We start from the raw sequence: 19,860 nt of genomic DNA on the forward strand, positions 1-19,860 counted from the left end.
AATGAGGACGAATGTAGTATCTGTGGCTGCAACTCGGATGAAGATACAGAGGATGCAAGGGAGACATATTGCCAATAAGCAGGATGATGAAGACTACCTGGAAGTAAAAGAGCAGATGTACCAGGAGATACTGATATCTCTCAAAAGACAGATATGGCAGTTACAGGAAGGCACTTTGCAGGAGTATCAGAAAAGGATGAAGAAACTAGATCAACAATACAAGGAAAGAGCACGAAATGCAGAGCTTTTTCTGCAACTGGAGACAGAACAAATGGAAAGGAATTATATTAAAGAGAAGAAAGCAGCAGTGAAGGAATTTGAAGATAAAAAGATTGAGTTAGAAGAAAAGAAAAAGATGATTGAGAATGAGAGGCTAACAATGGAGCTCACAGGAGATTCTACGGAGGTAAAGCCAATAATGACTAGGAAGCTAAGGAGGAGACCTAATGACCCTGTCCCAATTACAGACAAAAGACTAAAACCTGCACCTGCACAGTTAAATTACTTGTTAACAGATGAACAGATAATGGAAGATCTGCAAACTCTCAATAAACTTAAATCTCCGAAAAGACCAGCATCTGTCTTCTCCTGAGCATCTTCCCAGCACTCCTACAGATTCACCAGCACAAAGATACAAAGCATGAATAGAAGATGGAAGGTTATATTACGATAAGAGATAGTATCATAAAGGTCAGGCTATCTATTTGGAATCTAAGGAGAATATAGAGATTGGCTGTGTAATTAGCTCAGTTGGAACAAATGAGATATGGGTAAGGAAGACAAGCGATAGCACAAAGATTTGTATATATCTAGAACAGCTGCAGAGAGTGCAGAGAGGAGTCTTCATTATACGGAGGCAATCTGCTGCCTAGAACTCTTAGCAAGTTGGAGGCGCACATCTTTTTAACTCCCTATGCTCAGAGGTCAACTTTTCATGACTTTTATATGGAAATCTGTATTAAAACAAGTTTATTCACGGACTGAAGAACACACTATTTGAAGACACTTTCCAATGCCATCTCAGTTTGATGATTGCACATATTTTTAAGAATAACATTCACCTTTTCACGGATTTCACTTTGCTTTCGTCATCTTTGCAAAATGGAGGTGACTACTCTTTATGGTTGGAACCTGCCAATTTGTGGATTGTTTAATTTATTCCAGACAATAGAGTGAAGACCTATTTGCTTCAATGCTGGTCAACCTAGAGAAGACCCTCCCCTCCCCCCGCCCCGGAGACTTGAGTTATAAATGGGTCTTAGACCAAAAGTAAAAAAAAGGTTTGCTATAATTTGATATTATTAGGTTACTTTGTTTTCATTTGATATTATTAAGTTGCAAAGTAAACAAATGGTAGATGTTTGAATGTTAAGGGTAAATTTATTTATTTAGCATAATGCCCCAGTAAAAAACAGTTGATACACTATTAAAATAAAAGGAGGAGTGTATCGTATAGCCTACATTATAATAAGGGACTACTTTATGTTTTAGTAACACGTTGTTGCATGCGCTATTAGGCGTGTATTGATCTGTACCTGTGTGCTGAGTTCAGTTTCTGCCAAAAAGAACCATGAAACTTAGCTCCCGTCTCCAGCGTTTTTATTAGTAGCATTGTTGGGTAACCAGGCCACATACACAACATCACTGACTGGCCTTGTTGGAGACAGCCCTGCCCAATGTTTGCTTTGTTTGTGATACTCATAACTGTTTTAATGAGATTACTACAACATGGGCCATGCCAGACCCTCCATACTAATCTCCTTCTGATATAGATTTTGAAATGGAAATCCTGGCAACTTCTGACAGTCTTTCAGTTGGAATTAGATGCGGATGGTTCCTTATTAACATGTAATTATCTATTACAAAGTAATCATAATCACGAACTGGTAGAGGCAGGTTGCAGGGTATCCCGCAGGGTCACGCCCGCCTGCTCACTGTATAATCAGTGACTTGGGGGTGGATGTGGAGCAGGGCTCAGCAGACTGCCCTGTCGGGTGCGAACGGCTATTTGTGTGTGGTCAGGCAGAACAGAGATAATGACTGATGTGCAGCACTCACCCCCTCCACTCAAAAGCTGTTTAGCTGCCTCATTTGCATCATCAGGCACATTTTCCCATTCATTTCATTTGGGGTTCCAATTAAATTACATATACTAATTTCTTTTTTATTTATACATTTTAGTCACATTTCATTAAAATAATAAACTTATGATGGCACTTTCAGAAACTCCTGTGACTCCGCATTTCTTGTTTGTTTTTAAACTTGTGGCTCCTGCAGGATATGGCTCCTGATGAGAACCACTGTGCTGTGGTGGGGGGGGGGGGGCCGGGGGAGAGAGAGAGTGGTGGGCAGTGGGAGATATGGCTCCTGATGAGAACCACTGTGCCGTGAGGGGCGGGGGAGAGAGAGAGTGGTGGGTAGTGGGAGATATGGCTCCTGATGAGAACCACTGTGCCGTGAGGGGAGGGGGGGGGAGAGAGAGAGAGAGTGGTGGGCAGTGGGAGATATGGCTCCTGATGAGAACCACTGTGCCGTGAGGGGGGGGGGGGAGAGAGAGTGGTGGGCAGTGGGAGATACGGCTCCTGATGAGAACCATTGTGCCATGCGGCGGGGGGGGGGGGGGGAGAGAGTGGTGGGCAGTGGGAGATATGGCTCCTGATGAGAACCACTGTGCTGTGCGGCTGGGGGGGGAGAGAAAGTGGTGGGCAGTGGGAGATATGGCTCCTGATGAGAACCACTGTGCCGTTGGGGGGGGGGGGGGAGAGAGAGAGTTAAAATTTGCATTAATTGGTTTATTTTCTGAAGTCCAGTGTCTCATATGGTCCCAACTCCACAAATTTCACTGAGTGAACCAAGTTTCTCAATTAGCTGAAAGAATAGGAAGAGCATCCCCAATTAGCTAAAAGACTGAAGTAGCATTTGTTTTTAGCTGCCAAGGTCACAGCAGTATTTGTGATTAATATATTATGGAAGATAATTCAAAATAGTTGGTCAACAGTGAGCATCATTCTCAATTAGCTGGTACAGTGGAAACAGCTTTCCAATTTGGTGATATATTTGGACAGGTATTTCCAATTTGACCATAAATTGTGAACATCTTTTTTCTATTAGGACATTCAGTGAAGACTCCAAGAATACAGCATTTCTGCACCTTGGTCTAAAGGGTTTTAGATTTAAATCCTACTCCAGACGCTGGAGCCGGGACATCTGTGCATCTTTTCCCCACAGCAGCAAGGGCCAATGCCAGAGAGATCCACTGAAAGTGAGCATTGGGAGGTTTATGGGAGATGTCAGAGATAGGTTTTTCCTTTTACACAGAGCGGTGGGTGCCTGGAACACACCCCCAGAGCTGGTGGTAGAGACTGATAGAACAGGGGCATTTAAGAGCTTCATATAGGCACATGGATATAAAGAAAAGTGGAGGGTTATGGGTGTATGGGAGGGAAGCTTAATTGTAGAGTAGATTTATGTAGGTCAGCATAACATCATGGAATAAAGGATCTGTGCGGTCCTGTACCGTTTTATGTTCCATCTTCTCAGTACCTCACCACATCTGCAAGAGTCTGTTGCCCTGTTAGAGATGCCAGTTTTTGTCAAAGCCAATGTCAAGTATATTGTCATATGCACAAGGACATCTGTGCACAGATGCAATGAATAACTTGCATACAGCAGCACCACTGTCACAAAGCAGCACATCAACAGAATTCACAAGAAAAAGAATCAAATATACACCTTTTTACTAGAAAACACAATTAGAACAATTACCTTGCATTTTAGTGCAAGGCAGTCAAAGTGGTTGTGGTGTTGCTAAACTGCACCACTTGGGGTTTTGCAAGTTGTTTCAAGAAATGAATGGTTGAAGGGAAGTAGCTGTTCTTCAACCTGGTGGTGAGGAACTTCAGGCTTCTGTACCTCCTACCTGGTGATAGATGCTATGGCCTGGGATCTTTGATGGATGTTGCTTTCTTGAAGTTGTGCTTTCTGAGATATGACTGATAATGGGGAGCAGATATACTTGGCCGAAACCACTACTCTGCAGCTTCTTGTATTCTCATGCATTCCAATTGCAGTAAAAGACCATGATGCAACTGGTCAGGATATTTTCAAAAGTACAGCTATAGATCTTTTGTTGAAGTCTTCGATGACAAGCTGAAGCTTCCTGTGAAAGTTAAGATGCTGAGCACAGGACAAGCTGTCCAATATTAAACGCAGGAACTGCAAGCTGCTGACTCTCCCCGCTGCCAATTCCCCAATGCAGACTGGCGCATGTTTCCCCTCCTTCCCCTTCCTGAAGTCAACAATTAGCTCCTTAATTTGCTCATGTTGAATGAGAAGTTATCTGTGCGGCACAACTCAACCAGATTGTCCTATCTCACTCCAGTATGCTGACTTATTGTCACCTGTGATTCATCCAACAACAGCAGAGTTATAAGGTAATTTGATTGCTTTGGAGCTGTGCTTAGCCAATAAAGTGCATATGGAGAGTAGGATAGGGCCTAAGCACATCGCCTTGAGGTTCACCTGTGTTGATTAGGCGATGTCATTACCAATCCTCACTAATTGAAGTCTGCTGATGACTCTGGCATTCAGTTGCAGAGGGAGATACAGAGGTTCAGATCTCAAACCTTGATGATAAATTTTGATGGAATAATGTGTTGAACGCCAAGCTGTAGTCGATGAACAGCAGCCTGAAGTTCAAGTTCCTGTTGTCTAGCTGGTCCAGAGCAAAGTGAGGATAAGAAATCGAACTATTCATTCAGAAGGAATTATGAAGATTCTGTGGTAATATTCGGAGGATAATCAATACAGGTAACATTACCAAAAAGATGGCATTCTCACATTTGTGGGAACTTGCCATGGATCAAGTAATTTGTCTATGTGGAAAAAGTAACTAGACATTAAGAATACTTGATTGGTTGCAAAGTAATTTTGGATAATTTGAGGCCTTAGCAAATGTTATATAAACCTACAATTAGTTTGCAAATGGAAGCAGAACTGCATATTTTCAAATCAGTGGGTGGACCCTCGGTTTGACACCTTGTAATTACTGACACAGGAATGTGCCATGCGGACAGATTGAAGTGCAACTTAGCAAAGCAACGCCACAGACACATTCTCCAATGCTGACATTTCTACCATTTGACAAAATGCAGCATGACTGCAAATGAGAAGTTGAAAGTAATCAATTCATTAGCAAATACTCTTGCCTGAGTCCTGATGGACTGCCTTCCACTTGATTGGGAGCAGATGTAATGATGTCAATTTTATTCACACTCAACTGAACTTTCTCAAACATAAGCTTGTGAAATAAATTCCAAATGTAGTAAATGCATACTTTTAATATAAAATTGTATTATAAAATGATGGGTGAAGCACACTGAGGTGGCTTCAGGTGTGACATATCAAATTGTGCTGTTTATTCAAAAAACAGATTTTGTATTTTCAACATGCTTTTGTGTAAAGTCTGTTTCATTATGTTCGTCATACTTCTGATGATATGAGAACATGCCAAATTCAAGATATTAAATAACATTCTGGGTAGCCCTGAGGTGACCAGCTGTCCAGGTGATCAGTATTTTTCCTCACATTTGCAATTTCACCAACTATAACAGAAAATGTCCAGTTCCACACTCGCTTTCTGTGGCAGGAGAATTACCCTGAGCCCAGGCCATCAGTATTACTAAAATACAGAATATCTAGTAACTTTTACATTGCTGTTTGAGGGACCTGTAGTTACACTTCCTACTTGACAACAGAACTGTGTTTCCTAATTACCTTAATGAATATGAAATGCAATATAAATATTGCAAGTCTCCCTCTTTGCAATTACCAACCTTCACCTCGTATGAAGTCAATTTCAATTAGCCAAAATCCCGAGCACTACCATGGCAAAAATTAGTGTGGTTATAACACAAGCTTCAGAAGAGAAATAAGTCATCAACCACAGCACAATTCTAAAGCACCAGTCCTGCACACATGGCAATATGCATAGTTTAATTAATGATAAGCATAATGTGGTAAATTTGAAAAATGAATGTAATGGAATGAATTAATTTCTGGCACAGTCACAACCATTTAGTGAATTGTATGATGTTTTAGGAAGTGGGTTCAGAAAAAAATACTCTAGTGCTGCATGAAGATAAAAATGGATATCAGTGGTGACAGTGAGTTCAGCCTAAGGATATGGTCATTATTTTGTGGACAGGACAAAATTCGACAGACACACTGAGAATCAGAGGTCAATATGACTGAAGGACATGCAGCCAAGGGTGCATCAAGGATAGACAGACGACAAATTGCAACACAGGTCAAAATTAAGAGATGTTAAGTGCTATTAAATGCCCCAAGAAGGGTGTAATCCAGAGATGAAAGGTTCCACAGGGTATGCAACTGAGTACAATAGTTTTGAACTTACACTAAATGCACTGACTTGTCATTATTGTTAATGTTTTTATTAATTTATTGATTGATTGAGCCCAGCAATCCCCCAATTTAACCCCAGCCTAATCACTGGACAATTTACAATGACCAATTAACCTACTAACCAGAATGTCAATGGAGTGTGGGGTGAAACTGGAGCACCTGGAGTAAAACCCGCACAGCCATGGGAGGAACATACAGACAGTGGTGGGAATTGAACTCTGTCACTGGTATTGTAAAGCATTATGCTAACCACTGATGTGCCACCTTTAATTTTGTGAGTCAGTGACATATATACGTAAGGGTTTCTCCTTTTATGTTACTGCTAAGAGGAATAAAATGGCTTCTCTGTACTGTTAACTGCTGAGACAGTGGTTCTCTATAGCAGTTAGTGATAATGGGACTTGTATTCGTTTGCTAACCAATTGGGATAGATGTTATTCTTTCTGTCTGTGTGAAAGCTGTTAGTTTGCGTGGGCTTCGGGGAGAAGGCGTGAAGAGGATGAAGAGAGAAGAATGGCTTGAGGAGATGGTTGCTGGACCCGCTGGGCCTGGGCTGGGGGCAAGAGCCCAGGGGTTGACGATGAGTGAAGGAGGATCAGCGAAAGGAAATCCGTGAGCTCCAACGTTGTGCACTGGACATTTTTATGAGATTATTGGCGCCTTTTATTTGTTTTCCTTTTTTTTTTTGTTTCTCTACCAGCCCCATACTTAAATATAAAATCTTAATCGTTTAACTGCATATTGTGGACAATGTTATTCTGGGGTACTGATGTTACACAGGTGACACAACACACAGCATCCACCCAAACCAGAGTGCTAAAGTTTGGCTGGGCAGGGGGTTATCACCTCGAGATCATGCCACTTGGCAAAGCGAGTGTTACATTTGGGAGCTTCGTCTGTGGATTTGATTCAGTGGGGTGCTGTGTGATTGCCCTGTTTGAATCAGTGCTGCTGTGTCTCTGTGGGATTGCGGTTAGTGATGTGTGTCTTTGGGGATTGCGGTTAGTCACGGGTTGAGTGGGGTGGATATTTGTACCTTGGATGAATTGTTAGCTTGATTTTTGAGTGCAGTTAAAGCTGATGGCGAAGTTGAAACCGCAGCGCAAAAGTTTGATAAAATGGTGGGCTCAGACCTTGCTTCAGCGTGGGCTAACGCTGACGTCACGGAGGTGGGATTGCCAGTATCTGTTGGTGCCCTGGGTGAGGCGGGGCCGGGCCATGGGCTATCCATACTGTCAGGAGGGAGGGGAAAGAGTGGTCAGAATCTTACCTCTATGGCAGGTCTTTGGAATAATGTCCAACCCTAAAGGGGTGGAGGGGACCCCTCAGTTGTTAGGTGAGTGGCAGTGCTTGGCTGAGGGAAAGCGACAGGGATTAGTTGAAAGTTTGAGTAGGTGGGCTGTTGACGGTGTTAGAACTGTCAGGGTCAATTACCTCATTGTGACAGCTGCCAGTTATCTGCAAGCGTGGGAAAATGCATTTGATTTGACTGTAAGTAAAATGCAGCACCTGGGGGGCTTTCCATACCTGTGTCAGGAGATTGGGGGAAAGCTTTCAGTGTATCTTCTCCGGCTAGGGGGGCAGCTAAATTGCTTGCAGTGCCAGGGGGATTATTCAAGGGGAACAGCCTCTCCCTCAGTTGTTCAGCTGATCAGAGAGGTGTCAGGAAACTTAGTGGAGGCCCAGTGGGGGAACGGCTTGGGGTCTCTGGGGAAACACGTTCCCAGCAATGCACCAAGGAACTCCCAAAAGGGAAAGACCCTATTCCTGAAGGCTTAGAGGGACCACGCCCCTGAGTGTCATTACGGATAGATGGAAGCTATGCTAAGGCCATCCTCGACACCAGGGCGCAGGTCAAGTTGCTGTATAGTTCACTTCACAACTGGTATTTGAAGCATTTACTCTCGACACCATTCAGAGCACTGGAAATTCCGAATATCAGTGCTAGGGATTATTTCGAAGACGATTATGGGTAAGTGAAATTGGAGTTCTCGGAGGCCAAGGTAGGGGTGTCTGAGGTTCGTGAATCGTTAATGCTGATGTGTCCGGACACTGTTGAGACGGGCAGCGTTTCAATTCTGGGGAGGACCAACACCCCGCTGATGAGGAGGCGCATGGGGGCTGCCAGGAGGAGGCGGGTGAGAGCTGTTTGGGGGCATTGTCTGTGCACTCAGTGTTTCAAGCTGCTTGTGAAGACATGTGTAGCAGCATTGGACCGGTACCGAATTTAAACGAGAGCCGATGGTGGTACAGCCTGGGGGAAGTATCTGAGGGTGAGACCCTCTTAGTGGATGCTCTGACATACCACGTGGCGGGGGGGGGGGCGCACGAAATGACCGCTGAAGACACCTCGGTGAGAGAGAGGTCGCAGCGACTGGCCCCTGTCATTGACCAGAATATGGTCCTGAGGGCCAAAGACGCGATGGTCTGTTTGTGTGGTGCAACGTGGTTTAATGTACTGGATCTGAGGAGTGGGTGTTGCCAGATCCCGATGAGTGAGGCCGACAAGGAGAAGATGGCTGTTATAGGTCCCCTAGGTTTCTTCCAGTCTGAAAAGATGCCACAGGGAATATCTGGAGCCCCTGCAACCTTCCTGTGGGGCATGGGGAAGACCATGGGGGATGTGGAAGTGTTTGCAGTTTTGGCGTCTGTGGAGGATCGCCTAGGGTTTGGATTGGCCTTGGGGGACTATGATGCGAGACGAGTGCCAAAGCCCGGGCGACAAAGAGTTAAAGACTTAAAACTTCCTTTGGACCAGTGCCAGGTCTGGAGAAAGATGCAGTTCATCCGTGCTCTGTGTTCAGCTGTGGCATTCTACGGTAATTCTTGGAGATTCACCAGGGACAACAGCAAAGTGCAGCACCCCTTGAAACTGCTGCTGTGTGGCTACCCTCCCTTGGAGAAGAAAGGGAGGGGGGAAAAGCAACAGAGGCGAAGTGTAAAATGTGGAGTAGTTTTTGGCCGGCGGAGTTTGGTGCAATCTGAGAGAAATGACCCGACATACCAGCTGAACTTCCTGGTGTTGGAACAGACGGTGGTGGACCTGGAGCTGGAAACCCAGGTCATCAATCGAAATGAGATTCTGGGGAGAGAGGGGATTTGCACCGTTGAACTGAGTGCTCAGAAATGCAGGCTGGAGACTGAGTGCCGCACTTTTGGGACAAACCTTGAAGACTTGAGAGTCCACGCTCCTCAACGTGGAGACGGAGAACCGGAATTTCGAGCAGAAACTGCGGCCACTTACTGATAAATTAGTCCAGAAAAGACTGGAAGACTTGCACGTTGGGGAAGACCAAGGAAACTGTGTGACATCGGCCAACAGAAAACTGAGAGCCCAGAGAGGGAGGTTTGACTATACTTCTGAGGCGGTGAAGCAATTGCGGACAGATCTTGGAAGAGGGAAGCGGAAGCTTGAAGGGAATCTGAAGATAATCATCGACAGTTTAAATGAAGTGGAAAAACTTTTTCAGATTGGGGTGGAAGAAGCTGGTGGAGTAACTGCGTCTCAGATTGAGATGGCCAAGAAGCGTGAGTCAGAACTGCTGAGACTGTGGCGAGAGTTGGGGGAGTCAGAGAAGAAGCTGACGCCTCTATTACAGGAGGCTGAAGAGGCTGCAGAGGCAGCCCAGACCAAGTGCTTCAGTCTGGAGAAGATCAAAAAGCAGCTACCGATCGAGGAAATGAGGAAGAATACTGATTCGAAGGATGATGTGCTGGATGCGTGGTACATGCTGCCTTTTGCTAACTTCCCCTTGATTAAGAGACTTTTGGCCCTTCTCCCACTGAGTCAGCTGTAGTGGGGAGGGCTAGTTGTGGGCAGCCTGGGTTACTGCAGGACCCTGAAGGAAAAGAAGTGGGGCCCTGGACATGGGACAGGGGGCTCCGGGTTGCAGTGGGGGCATTAGTGAGAGATTGAGAGAGGAGCTGGCAAGCAGACCTGAGGTATCCCTAGTAGTGTCCGAGCCTGAAGGGTTTAGGTGGGGGGGTACGGAGGACTTGGAGGATTAGGAAACTCCCAGATAGGTTTGCCTATGTAGCGCCTGGGGAACAGGGCGTAAGGTCTACTGTTTGGGGAGCAATGTCACTGTTTGGGTTTTTGTGTCTGCAGAAAGGGTTGGCGAGTTATTTAGAAGTCATGAGGATATGACTAAATTTGGTGGGGGGAGATGTTTAACCGCACATTGTGGATTGAATGTTATTTTGGGGTACTGATGTTACACAGGGGACACAACACACGGCATCCACCCAAACCAGAGTGCTAAGGTTTGCCGGGCAGGGGGTTATCACCCCGAGATCATGCCACTTGGCAAAGTGAGTGTTACGTACACACAAGGGCAACTACTGTGTGCGACGTTCTTTGTTTGCTTTGTTTTATTGAGATACCTTTTATTTAGATTTATGGACGCTCCCAAGTCTAAGCAACTCCACACCAATTATTTTTGTATTTGCAATGTCAGCAATTTGGAATGCCCAAAGCAAGCATAGTGAGGAAGATGACTTAGTTAAGTGTTATATGCAGCATGTTACTTCCTGTTTATTAGAACCAAAATAAATCTGATTTATTTATCTTATAGACTCTTGGTGACTCATCAATTCTAGTTTGCCTCAGGTCATTCTCAATAGAAAATTCCACATAATTCACATTTGGGAAGAAGGTGCTCACAATAATTAAACAATGCATGCCATGAAAATGAAATTGACAAATCCCTGAGGGTTAGGTCACAAGAAACAATTCAACTGAGCCTCAAGTGGTGCAGAATTGCCATTTATATTAAAGTTTTAAAATGAGACATACAATTGTTGAAAATAACATTCTCACCCCAATTATATAGCCTCAACTTCCATAGCTTTTAGTAAATATGAAATTGTAGAACTGCAATAGCACACGATGTTTCTAGTGAGAAAGTCAGGTGATATTTGCCGTACTCACTCAGGAATGGTAATTCCATAAGGACAGGGAGCTAACATCTGTAAGCTCTGCTAAGATGGTGCTGCGCTTTGTTGCAGCAGCCTCTTCAAGTCCAACAAATGGCACAAATGGATCACATTTTTCTTGTGATTGCAAGACCCTGTTGGACACTGGTAATATAAAATATTGCAAGTCCAGTTCATTGGTGAGACTGAAGGTGGGGGAGCTGCAGGGCCTTGGTTGTATGCAGACCAGGCCCTTGTGCCATGGTGCTGCCTGTTACAGCCACCCAGGGGAAGAGGCACTGGAGGCAGTGTGGGGGAGATCAGAGGAGCAGTGGGCGTGCTGGATCGGGGGCTGGCCTCTCTTGTCGGTGCTGCTCCCCAGTATTTGTTCTGTGAAAGATCAGCTGGATTGCCTGCGGCTCGCCCAGCATGAGACAAGGTATTTTGCTTGCGTCTGCTGAACCAGTGTGAGATGAGGAACTGCTGCATGCTGGATCTTGTAGGACTGTGACTTCAGGATAACATCCCATTCACTATCAACCTTTGGGCCAGCCATTCAAGAACTAATATATTTTTAGTGACTGGATGTGCTATTGTAACTATCTGTGCAGTGTGTTACTGTTTGTACAGCACCATGTATTTCATCTTGGCCCTGGAGAAACAACGTTTCATTTATCTGTATACATGTGTCTGATTGAATAACAATTAAACTTGAACTTGATACGCACAGCTTACCAAGTCTTGGAAATTAATCAACACAAAAGAAATAAAATGAATAAAAGTATCCAGCAGAATCTCAGATGTATTACCAACCTAATGACCCCATTCTCAGCTTCAGCTAGTTTTGGATATGGCTTTGAGACTTTGCCAAATCATGAAACCTTTTGTTTCACTATCTCAAATGATTTAAAATTAGCCTTTTCTCCCAGGCTGCTCTTTTCTTTCACAGATTTCTCCTATTTTCAACTCTTTCATACATTCAAAGTCAATGTATCGATAGCTGGAGACTGAACTCCGATTAGTTCAACACCAAGAAAGCACAGAGCCGCAGCTTCACCTACTTGTTTCATGAGACCAATGCCTGATTAATCATACCTCTTCCAATAGTTTTCTCAGCCGGCACAACTGTGATTCAAGCTGTTTGTTGTGGTCCTCCAAAATCTGCATTCTGGCCTCCAGTCTCCCCTTGTGTTGTCGGAGGAGCTTAGCTTCAGCCAATAGCTCAGCATCTTGATAGCTCTGTTGAGTTGGTGAGAGAGGTGGTGATGGTAGGGGCTTTACACCTCTCAGAATCTGCTGTTGCTTTAACCGTTCATACTCAGCTTCTAGATTCCTGTAATAAAATAACAATGAGAGCTCATTCAGTTCAGTTCATCTAATCACATGATACAGCACAGTAACAGGCTCTTCACTCCAAATCTTCAATGTTTACATCAGTTCCATTTTATTCTCTTCATATTCCCATCAACCATTCCTCTCTTCAAATCTTTGCACTTACCTTGTACATTTGAGGCAACTGACAACAACCAACATGTCTTTCACCATCTAAAAACCTGGATAACTTTACAGTGCTAGATAAACAAATTTTGAATAATTGATCAAAAAGTGCTTATGTATATCTCCAGACTGTGCAACAGTTTCTTCCCCCAAGCCATCAGATTCCTTAATACCCAGAGACTAGACTGACATCTACATAATTTATCATTATATTGTAATTTGTCCTCTACTGTGCCTATTGTCTTGTTTATTATTTATTGTACTGCCCTGCACTGTTTTATGCACTTTATGTATTTCCTGTGTAGGTCTGTAGTCTAGTGTAGTTTCTGAGTTGTCTTATGTAGTCTAGTGTACCCTTGTGCTGTCTCACATAGTCTAGTGTAGTTTTGTATTGTTTCATGTAGCACCAGGGTCCAGGAGGAATGTTGTTTCGTTTTTTACTGTGTACTATACCAGCAGTTTATGGTCAAAATGACAATAAAAAGCGACTTGACTTGACTTGAAATTCCAAGATTCAGTCCTGAATAGTTCATTGTTTATCCAGAGACAATCACACATTGTTTTTGACTGTAGTCACACCTTATTGTCTACCTGCACTGCACTTTCTCTGTAGCTGTTACACTTTATTCCGCATTCTGTAATTGTTTAACCTTGTTCTACCCTAATAAACTGATTTGATCTGGATGAACAGTATGGAAGACAAGTAGTTCACCACATCCAAGTACATACGACCATAATAAATCAATTCCAATTTCAGCCCAAATTCAAGTGATGAAAATTTATCACTCTATCTACATGACTTCCTTGCCCACATGTCCCTCCCCACTGATCTCCCTCCTGAACAACAACTCTGCAAGAGGGAGAAGTGCTACACCTGCCCATTCATCTCCTCCCTCACCACTATTTAATGCTCCAAACAGTCCTTCCAGATGAAGCAACGTTTCACTTGCCAGTCTGTTGGGGTCATCTAATGTATTCAGTGGGCTCTGTACAATATCCTCTGCATTACTGAGACTCGACTCAGATTGGGGAACACTTTGTTACATGAGGCCAAATTCAGGTTGGAGGAGTAACACCACTAGTATGGGTAGCCTCCAACATATGGCATGAACACTGATTTCTCAAACTTCTGAATGTATCCCCCCCCCCACCTTCGTTTCACTGTTTCCGACACCTTATTCTGGCTTCTGCCCCCTTCCTTTCCACTCCTGATGAAGGGTCTTAGCCCAAAACATTGACTGTTTATTTCCCTCCATAGATGTTGCCAAATCTCCCGAGTTTCTCCAACATTTTGTAGGCGTTGCTCCACATTTCCAGCATCTGCACAATCTCTTGTGTTTTTTTTAATTTTAAAACCTGTTCTATGACTGTATCAACTGGTAGTTATTCAGATAGCTGCAGGAGTATCTTGGAAAAAAAAGTACACTCAAGTATGAACAGATGCTGTAGCAACTTTTGTGTTGAACTGAAAGTCACAAAGTCATAGAGTTAAAAAGCATGGCAACAGACCCTTTGGCCCACAAAGTCTTTGTCAGCAAACACACACCCATCTACACTGATCCCATTGTTTTCCCCAGATTCTCTTCAACTCTGCCCAAATACTACTAATTATCAACAGAGGTGCTATTTAGCGGCTATTTGACATGGCATCCAGCATGTTGTGCGATGAGGTGGGACATCTGGGAGACAGCTGTTCACGAGGAGAATAGGCAAACTTTGCCCAGATTGTGTACGATATCAGGGCTACTGAGGTTCTGAGGCAGCATCTTTACTGGCTGCATCACTGCACTGCCACAAACAGTAGCACAGTGTTCAGGAAACTATACTCCATCTGCCTTTGCTGGATTTGAAATGGGTCAATTTATGTGCTCATTTAATTTTGGAATGGATATCAGAATCAGGTTTATTATCACCAGCATGTGACGTGAAATTTTTTAACTTAGCAGCAGCAGTTCAATGCAATACATAATCTAGCAGAGAGAAAAAAATAAATTGAAAAAAATAATAAACAAGTTAATTACGTATATTGAATAGATTACAAAAAATGTGCAAAAACAGAAATACTGTATATTAAAAAAAAGTGGGGTAGTGTCCAAGGATTCAATGTCCATTTAGGAATCAGATGGCAGAGGGGAAGAAGCTGTTCCTGAATCGCTGAGTGTGTGCCTTCAGGCTTCTGTACCTCCTATCTGATAGTAGCAGTGAGAAAAAGGCATGCCCTGGGTGCTGGAGGTCCTTAATAATGGGTGTTGCCTTTCTGAGACACCGCTCCCGAAAGATGGCCTAGGTACTTTGTAGGCTAGTACCCAAGATGGAGCTGACTAGATTTACAACCCTCAGCAGCTTCTTTCAGTGCTGTGCAGCAGCCCCTCCATACCAGACAGTGATGCAGCCTGTCAGAATGCTCTCCACGGTACAACTATAGAAGTTTTTGAATGTATTTTTTAACATGCCAAATCTCCTCAAACTCCTGATAATATGGGTAAATGATGCCTGAAAATCAGAGTGATAAGCACAAGAATGTATCAGATCATAATCTGCTCAAATCATCTGCCTTCCAGTTTTGTGAATCTCAAAGGCAATCCAAATCCAGATTTTGTCTGGTCAACAGTTCCACATATAACCCAAGGTAGTTACTCTCTTTAAATACTGGTGAGTTGCAAGCCCAAGTAACTCAGTGGGCTCCTACCCAACTGCACTCAACATTGAAACCAGTATGGAATCAAAAATGGAATAGGAGCTTAGTGGAATTCCCCAAAGGTAAACGTGGGAAAAACTGTTTGTAGATATCAAGTTAAACCTGTCCAAAAAAAAATCCTTCAGGATGGTCATTCCAATGATGACTTTATTTCTACAAGAAAGGAAAGACCACGTTTATTTTTACAATGAATGTTTTTGATTATTTAATTCCTGTACAAAACATTCAAAAATAATTCACAGTACTGCAAAAAAAAAAAATCAACTATAATATGGCATGTGAGCTGCTTTAATGACTATCGCCCAGTAGCACTCACATCTACAGTGATGAAACGCTTTGAGAGGTTGGTCATGATGACTGAACTCCTGCCTCAGCAAGGACCTGGACCCATTGCAATTTGCCTATTGTCACAATAGGTCAATGGCAGATACAATCTTATTGGATCTCCACATGACTTTAGACCATCTGGACAACACAAACACCTATGACAGGCTGCTGTTCATCGACTGTAGCTCAGCATTTAATACCATCAATCCTGATTAATACCTACAATCCTGATTAAGGAGCTGCAGAACCTGGGCCTCTGTACCTCCCTCTGCAAATGGATCCTCAACTTCCTAACTGGAAGACCACAATCTGTGCAGATTGGTGATAACATGTTCTCCTCACTGACTATCAACACTGGCACACCTCAGGGATGTGTGCTTTGCCCACTGCTCTACTCTCTATATATAAATGACTGTGTGGCTAGGCATAGCTCAAATACCATCTATAAATCTGCTGATGATACAACCATTGTTGGTAGAATCTCAGGTGGTGACAAGAGGGCCTGCAGGAGTGAGATGTGCCAAATAGTGGAGTGGTGATGCAGCAACAACCTGGCACTCAACGTCAGTAAGACGGAAGAGCTGATTGCGGCCTGCAGGACGGGTAAGACGAGGGAACACATACCAATCCTCAGAGGGATCAGAAGTGGAGAGAGTGAGCAGTTTCAAATCCCTGGGTGTCAAGATCAATGAGGATCTAACCTGGTCCCAACATATCGATGTAGTTATAAAGAAGGCAAGACAGCGACTATGCTTCATTAGGAGTTTGAAGAGATTTGGTATGTCGAGAATTACACTCAAAAGCTTCTATAGATGTACCATAGAGAGCATTCTGACAGGCTGTATCACTGTCTGGTATGGGGGCGGGGAGGGGCTGCACAGGACAGAAAGAAGCTGCAGAAGGTTGTAAATCTAGTCAGCTCCATCTTGGGTACTAGCCTACAAAGTATCCAAGACATCTTCAGGGAGTGGTGTCTCAGAAAGGCAGCATCCATTATAAAGGACCTCCAGCACCCAGGGCATGCCCTTTTCTCACTTTTACCATCAGGTAGGAGGTACAGAAGCCTGAAGGAACTCACTCAGCGATTCAGGAACAGCTTCTTCCCCTCTGCCATCCAAATGGACATTGAACCCTTGGACACTACCTCACTTTTTTAATATACAGTAATTCTTTTTTGCACATTTTAAAATCTATTCAATATACATATACTGTAATTGATTTACTTATTATTATTTTCTTTTCATTTTTTTCTCTTCTATATTATGTATTGCATTGAATTGCTGCTGCTAAGTTAACAAATTTCACATCACGTGCCGGTGATGATAAACCTGATTCTAATAATTATATCCTTGCTAAGAGTTTCTAAATGTTTCTAAAATGCAGGGACAACTAAAATTTGACACATCTGACCGGGGGTAAAATTGGGGATATTGTTTGCCTTCAAGGATTTTCAGAGGCGTTCATTGGGAGGGGTTTATTTTGGATCATCCATCACTCAGTTACGCTGTGCGAAGCCTGGCCCCAGGTTAAGCCTTGCCTCTCAGTTGCAGAATGGTCTTTCCAAATCACAGAGCAGAGGTGAAAGACTAAATGACCTACTCCTTGTCCTTTAAACTGCCTGTTTAGAGGACAAGAGATCTCTGTAACTCTTTTCAAATATTTTGTTTTGTCTTAGCTAGCAAGATCAACCTTCCAGATGTGGACAAGATAAATGGGAAGTTTTAAAGCAGTTCATGTCTCTACTCAATGAGATCTAGACTACTAATTCTTTTTACAAGGCTGCTAGCCATTCTAATAAAACTTCACAAAAGCAAATAAAATGGTTTTAATGAAAGTTGGATGTAATGAATACCTGTCACTTTTGAAGTATAGGTTTTGCAAGCCTGGAGACTTAGGAACAATACTAGACTGCTTAAGGAGTCCCTAGGATACGATTGAAATAGTAATGGTTATTAGTTGGTTTCAACAAACACAGCTTTAATCATCTGTGCAAATATTATTGTGGTACTCTATGCCAGTCTCTTGACAAGTTTCCCCAGTCATTTCATATACACACACACACCACCTTGGGCCCAAGGGTTGAAAACCAATATTATAATATTTTCTCACAGAACCAATTCATCTTGGGGAAAAAAAAAAGCTATCAAAATCACCGCAAGTTGAAAATACATTCAATGGACACTTTATTAGGTACAGGAGTGTACCTAATAAAGTGGCCACAGAAGCGAAACCCTTCTCTGCTGCTGCTACTGCAAGGTTTGACATGTTGTGCGTTCAGAGATGACCTTCTGCATACTACTGTTGTAATGAGTGGTTATTTGATTACGGTTGCCTTCCTGTCAGCTTGAACCAGTTTGGCCATTCTCCTCTGACTTCTCTCCAACAGCATTTTCACCTACACAACTGTTGTTCACAGGATTTTTTTTTGTTTTATTTTAAACCATTCTTGATTCTGATTCTGTAAACTCTAGAAACTGTAGTATGTGAAAACCCCAGGCAATGAACTGAGATTCTGAGATAACCAAGCCATCCCATTTGGCACCAACAATCACTCCATGGTCAAAGTCACTTTTCTTCCCCATCTGATGTTTGGTCTGAACAACAACTGAATCTGTTGACCATGTCTATATGCTTTTGTGAATTAAGTTTCTACCACATGACTGGCTGATTATATATTTGTATTAATGAGGCGTACTTAATAAAGTGGCCACATGGTGTATATTATTTTGTACAGTTTCCTTCAAAACAAATGCACCCTAAAGAGTGTCCAACACAAATGGAAAACACCAGGGACTTCTCAGGGTGCATTTGTTTCAAAGGAAGCTGGCAGTTATTCTAACAGCTAGTTTTTCAAGATTCTTTGGGAGTTCTCTGTCCAAGAAATTGTGGAGGATCTGTCAGCGTTTATACTTAAGGCATGAGAACAACAGATTTTAAAAATTAAGCAATTCAAGAGAAACGAGGTGCAAACAGGAAAAGCAGGGCTAGGTAGACGATCACCCATGATCTTAGCAAATGACACAGCGGATGCGAAAGGTGGTCAACTGCTTTCTCTATTTCTTATGTTGCCCATTTACAGAACCAGGCACATCTAATCTCTATTGTCATGGGTACTGTTTGTCACTATTGACACCAAGATATATGAGCCTTTATATGTATTAGCACAACAGTTTGGGATGCATTGACCTGAAAGGAATGATGTGCCTTATTTTTCCTTCCATTTTATTTCTGCATGAACCTCATATCTCTCAATTCACTCAATACCTAAAATTCATTGTTATCTGCCTTGAATATGGATGGTGACTGAACCTCCAAAACATTGTGGGCAGATAATTCCAGAGAACCTAACAAAACACCTTGAGATACTTCAGGTATACAGTTAACTGTGACATTACAATAGTGACAATTCTATAATAACTATGTCAAATACAAATCTAATATTAGTTAGCAAATTCAGAAATTCTGTTTGGCAAATAAAATTGTTTGGGATGTTTGGAAAATATGTCTCAGTAGCATCATTGCTGATGCTCAGCAAGAATGACGATTTTACTAAACATGCTTTACATAATGATGGATTTGACTAAGTCTGTAGATGCATTTTGAATTAAGTTTTGTCATTTTGATGGTATTGCATAAAACATTAATTGGATACTGAGGTATTCAACAAAGATGAATGGAGTAATATTTGAACTGGAGATTGAAAACAAGACTGCCCAACAATGGAAAATAATGTAATTTATTTAAAAGCTGTTTTGACAAGAGCTATTTTTTTCCCCACTATTGTTAGTGGATGTCAAGTCCACTAACTGAGAGTGTGGAAGATTAAATAGGCACGAATGAAAGGGTAGGGGAAGATGTTTATGATGTGTCTCGCTCTGGGAAACTGGAATTCTATCAATTCTTTGCATTACATTGGATAAGTCAACTCCTGATCTAAATTAGTACAAATTACTTCAAGAACCACTGGTGATTACTGAACAAGTATAGATTTCAGCTGACAA

At 42.7% G+C, this 19,860-nt stretch overlaps 1 protein-coding gene across 8 annotated transcripts in view; it reads right to left on the reverse strand.

The window, feature by feature from the left end:
* The window catches only part of LOC140201367 (utrophin-like), a 524,122-nt gene that overhangs the window by 41,550 nt on the left and 462,712 nt on the right, over positions 1-19,860 (reverse strand). For all 8 annotated transcript variants that reach the window (XM_072265376.1, XM_072265377.1, XM_072265374.1 and 5 more), the window contains one exon: positions 12,433-12,670. In XM_072265376.1, coding sequence (XP_072121477.1) covers positions 12,433-12,670 — 238 coding nt within the window. The remainder of the gene's footprint in view (positions 1-12,432; positions 12,671-19,860) is intronic.

Source organism: Mobula birostris, chromosome 8 (assembly GCF_030028105.1).
Source record: "Mobula birostris isolate sMobBir1 chromosome 8, sMobBir1.hap1, whole genome shotgun sequence".
NCBI classification, from domain to species: Eukaryota; Metazoa; Chordata; class Chondrichthyes; order Myliobatiformes; family Myliobatidae; genus Mobula; species Mobula birostris.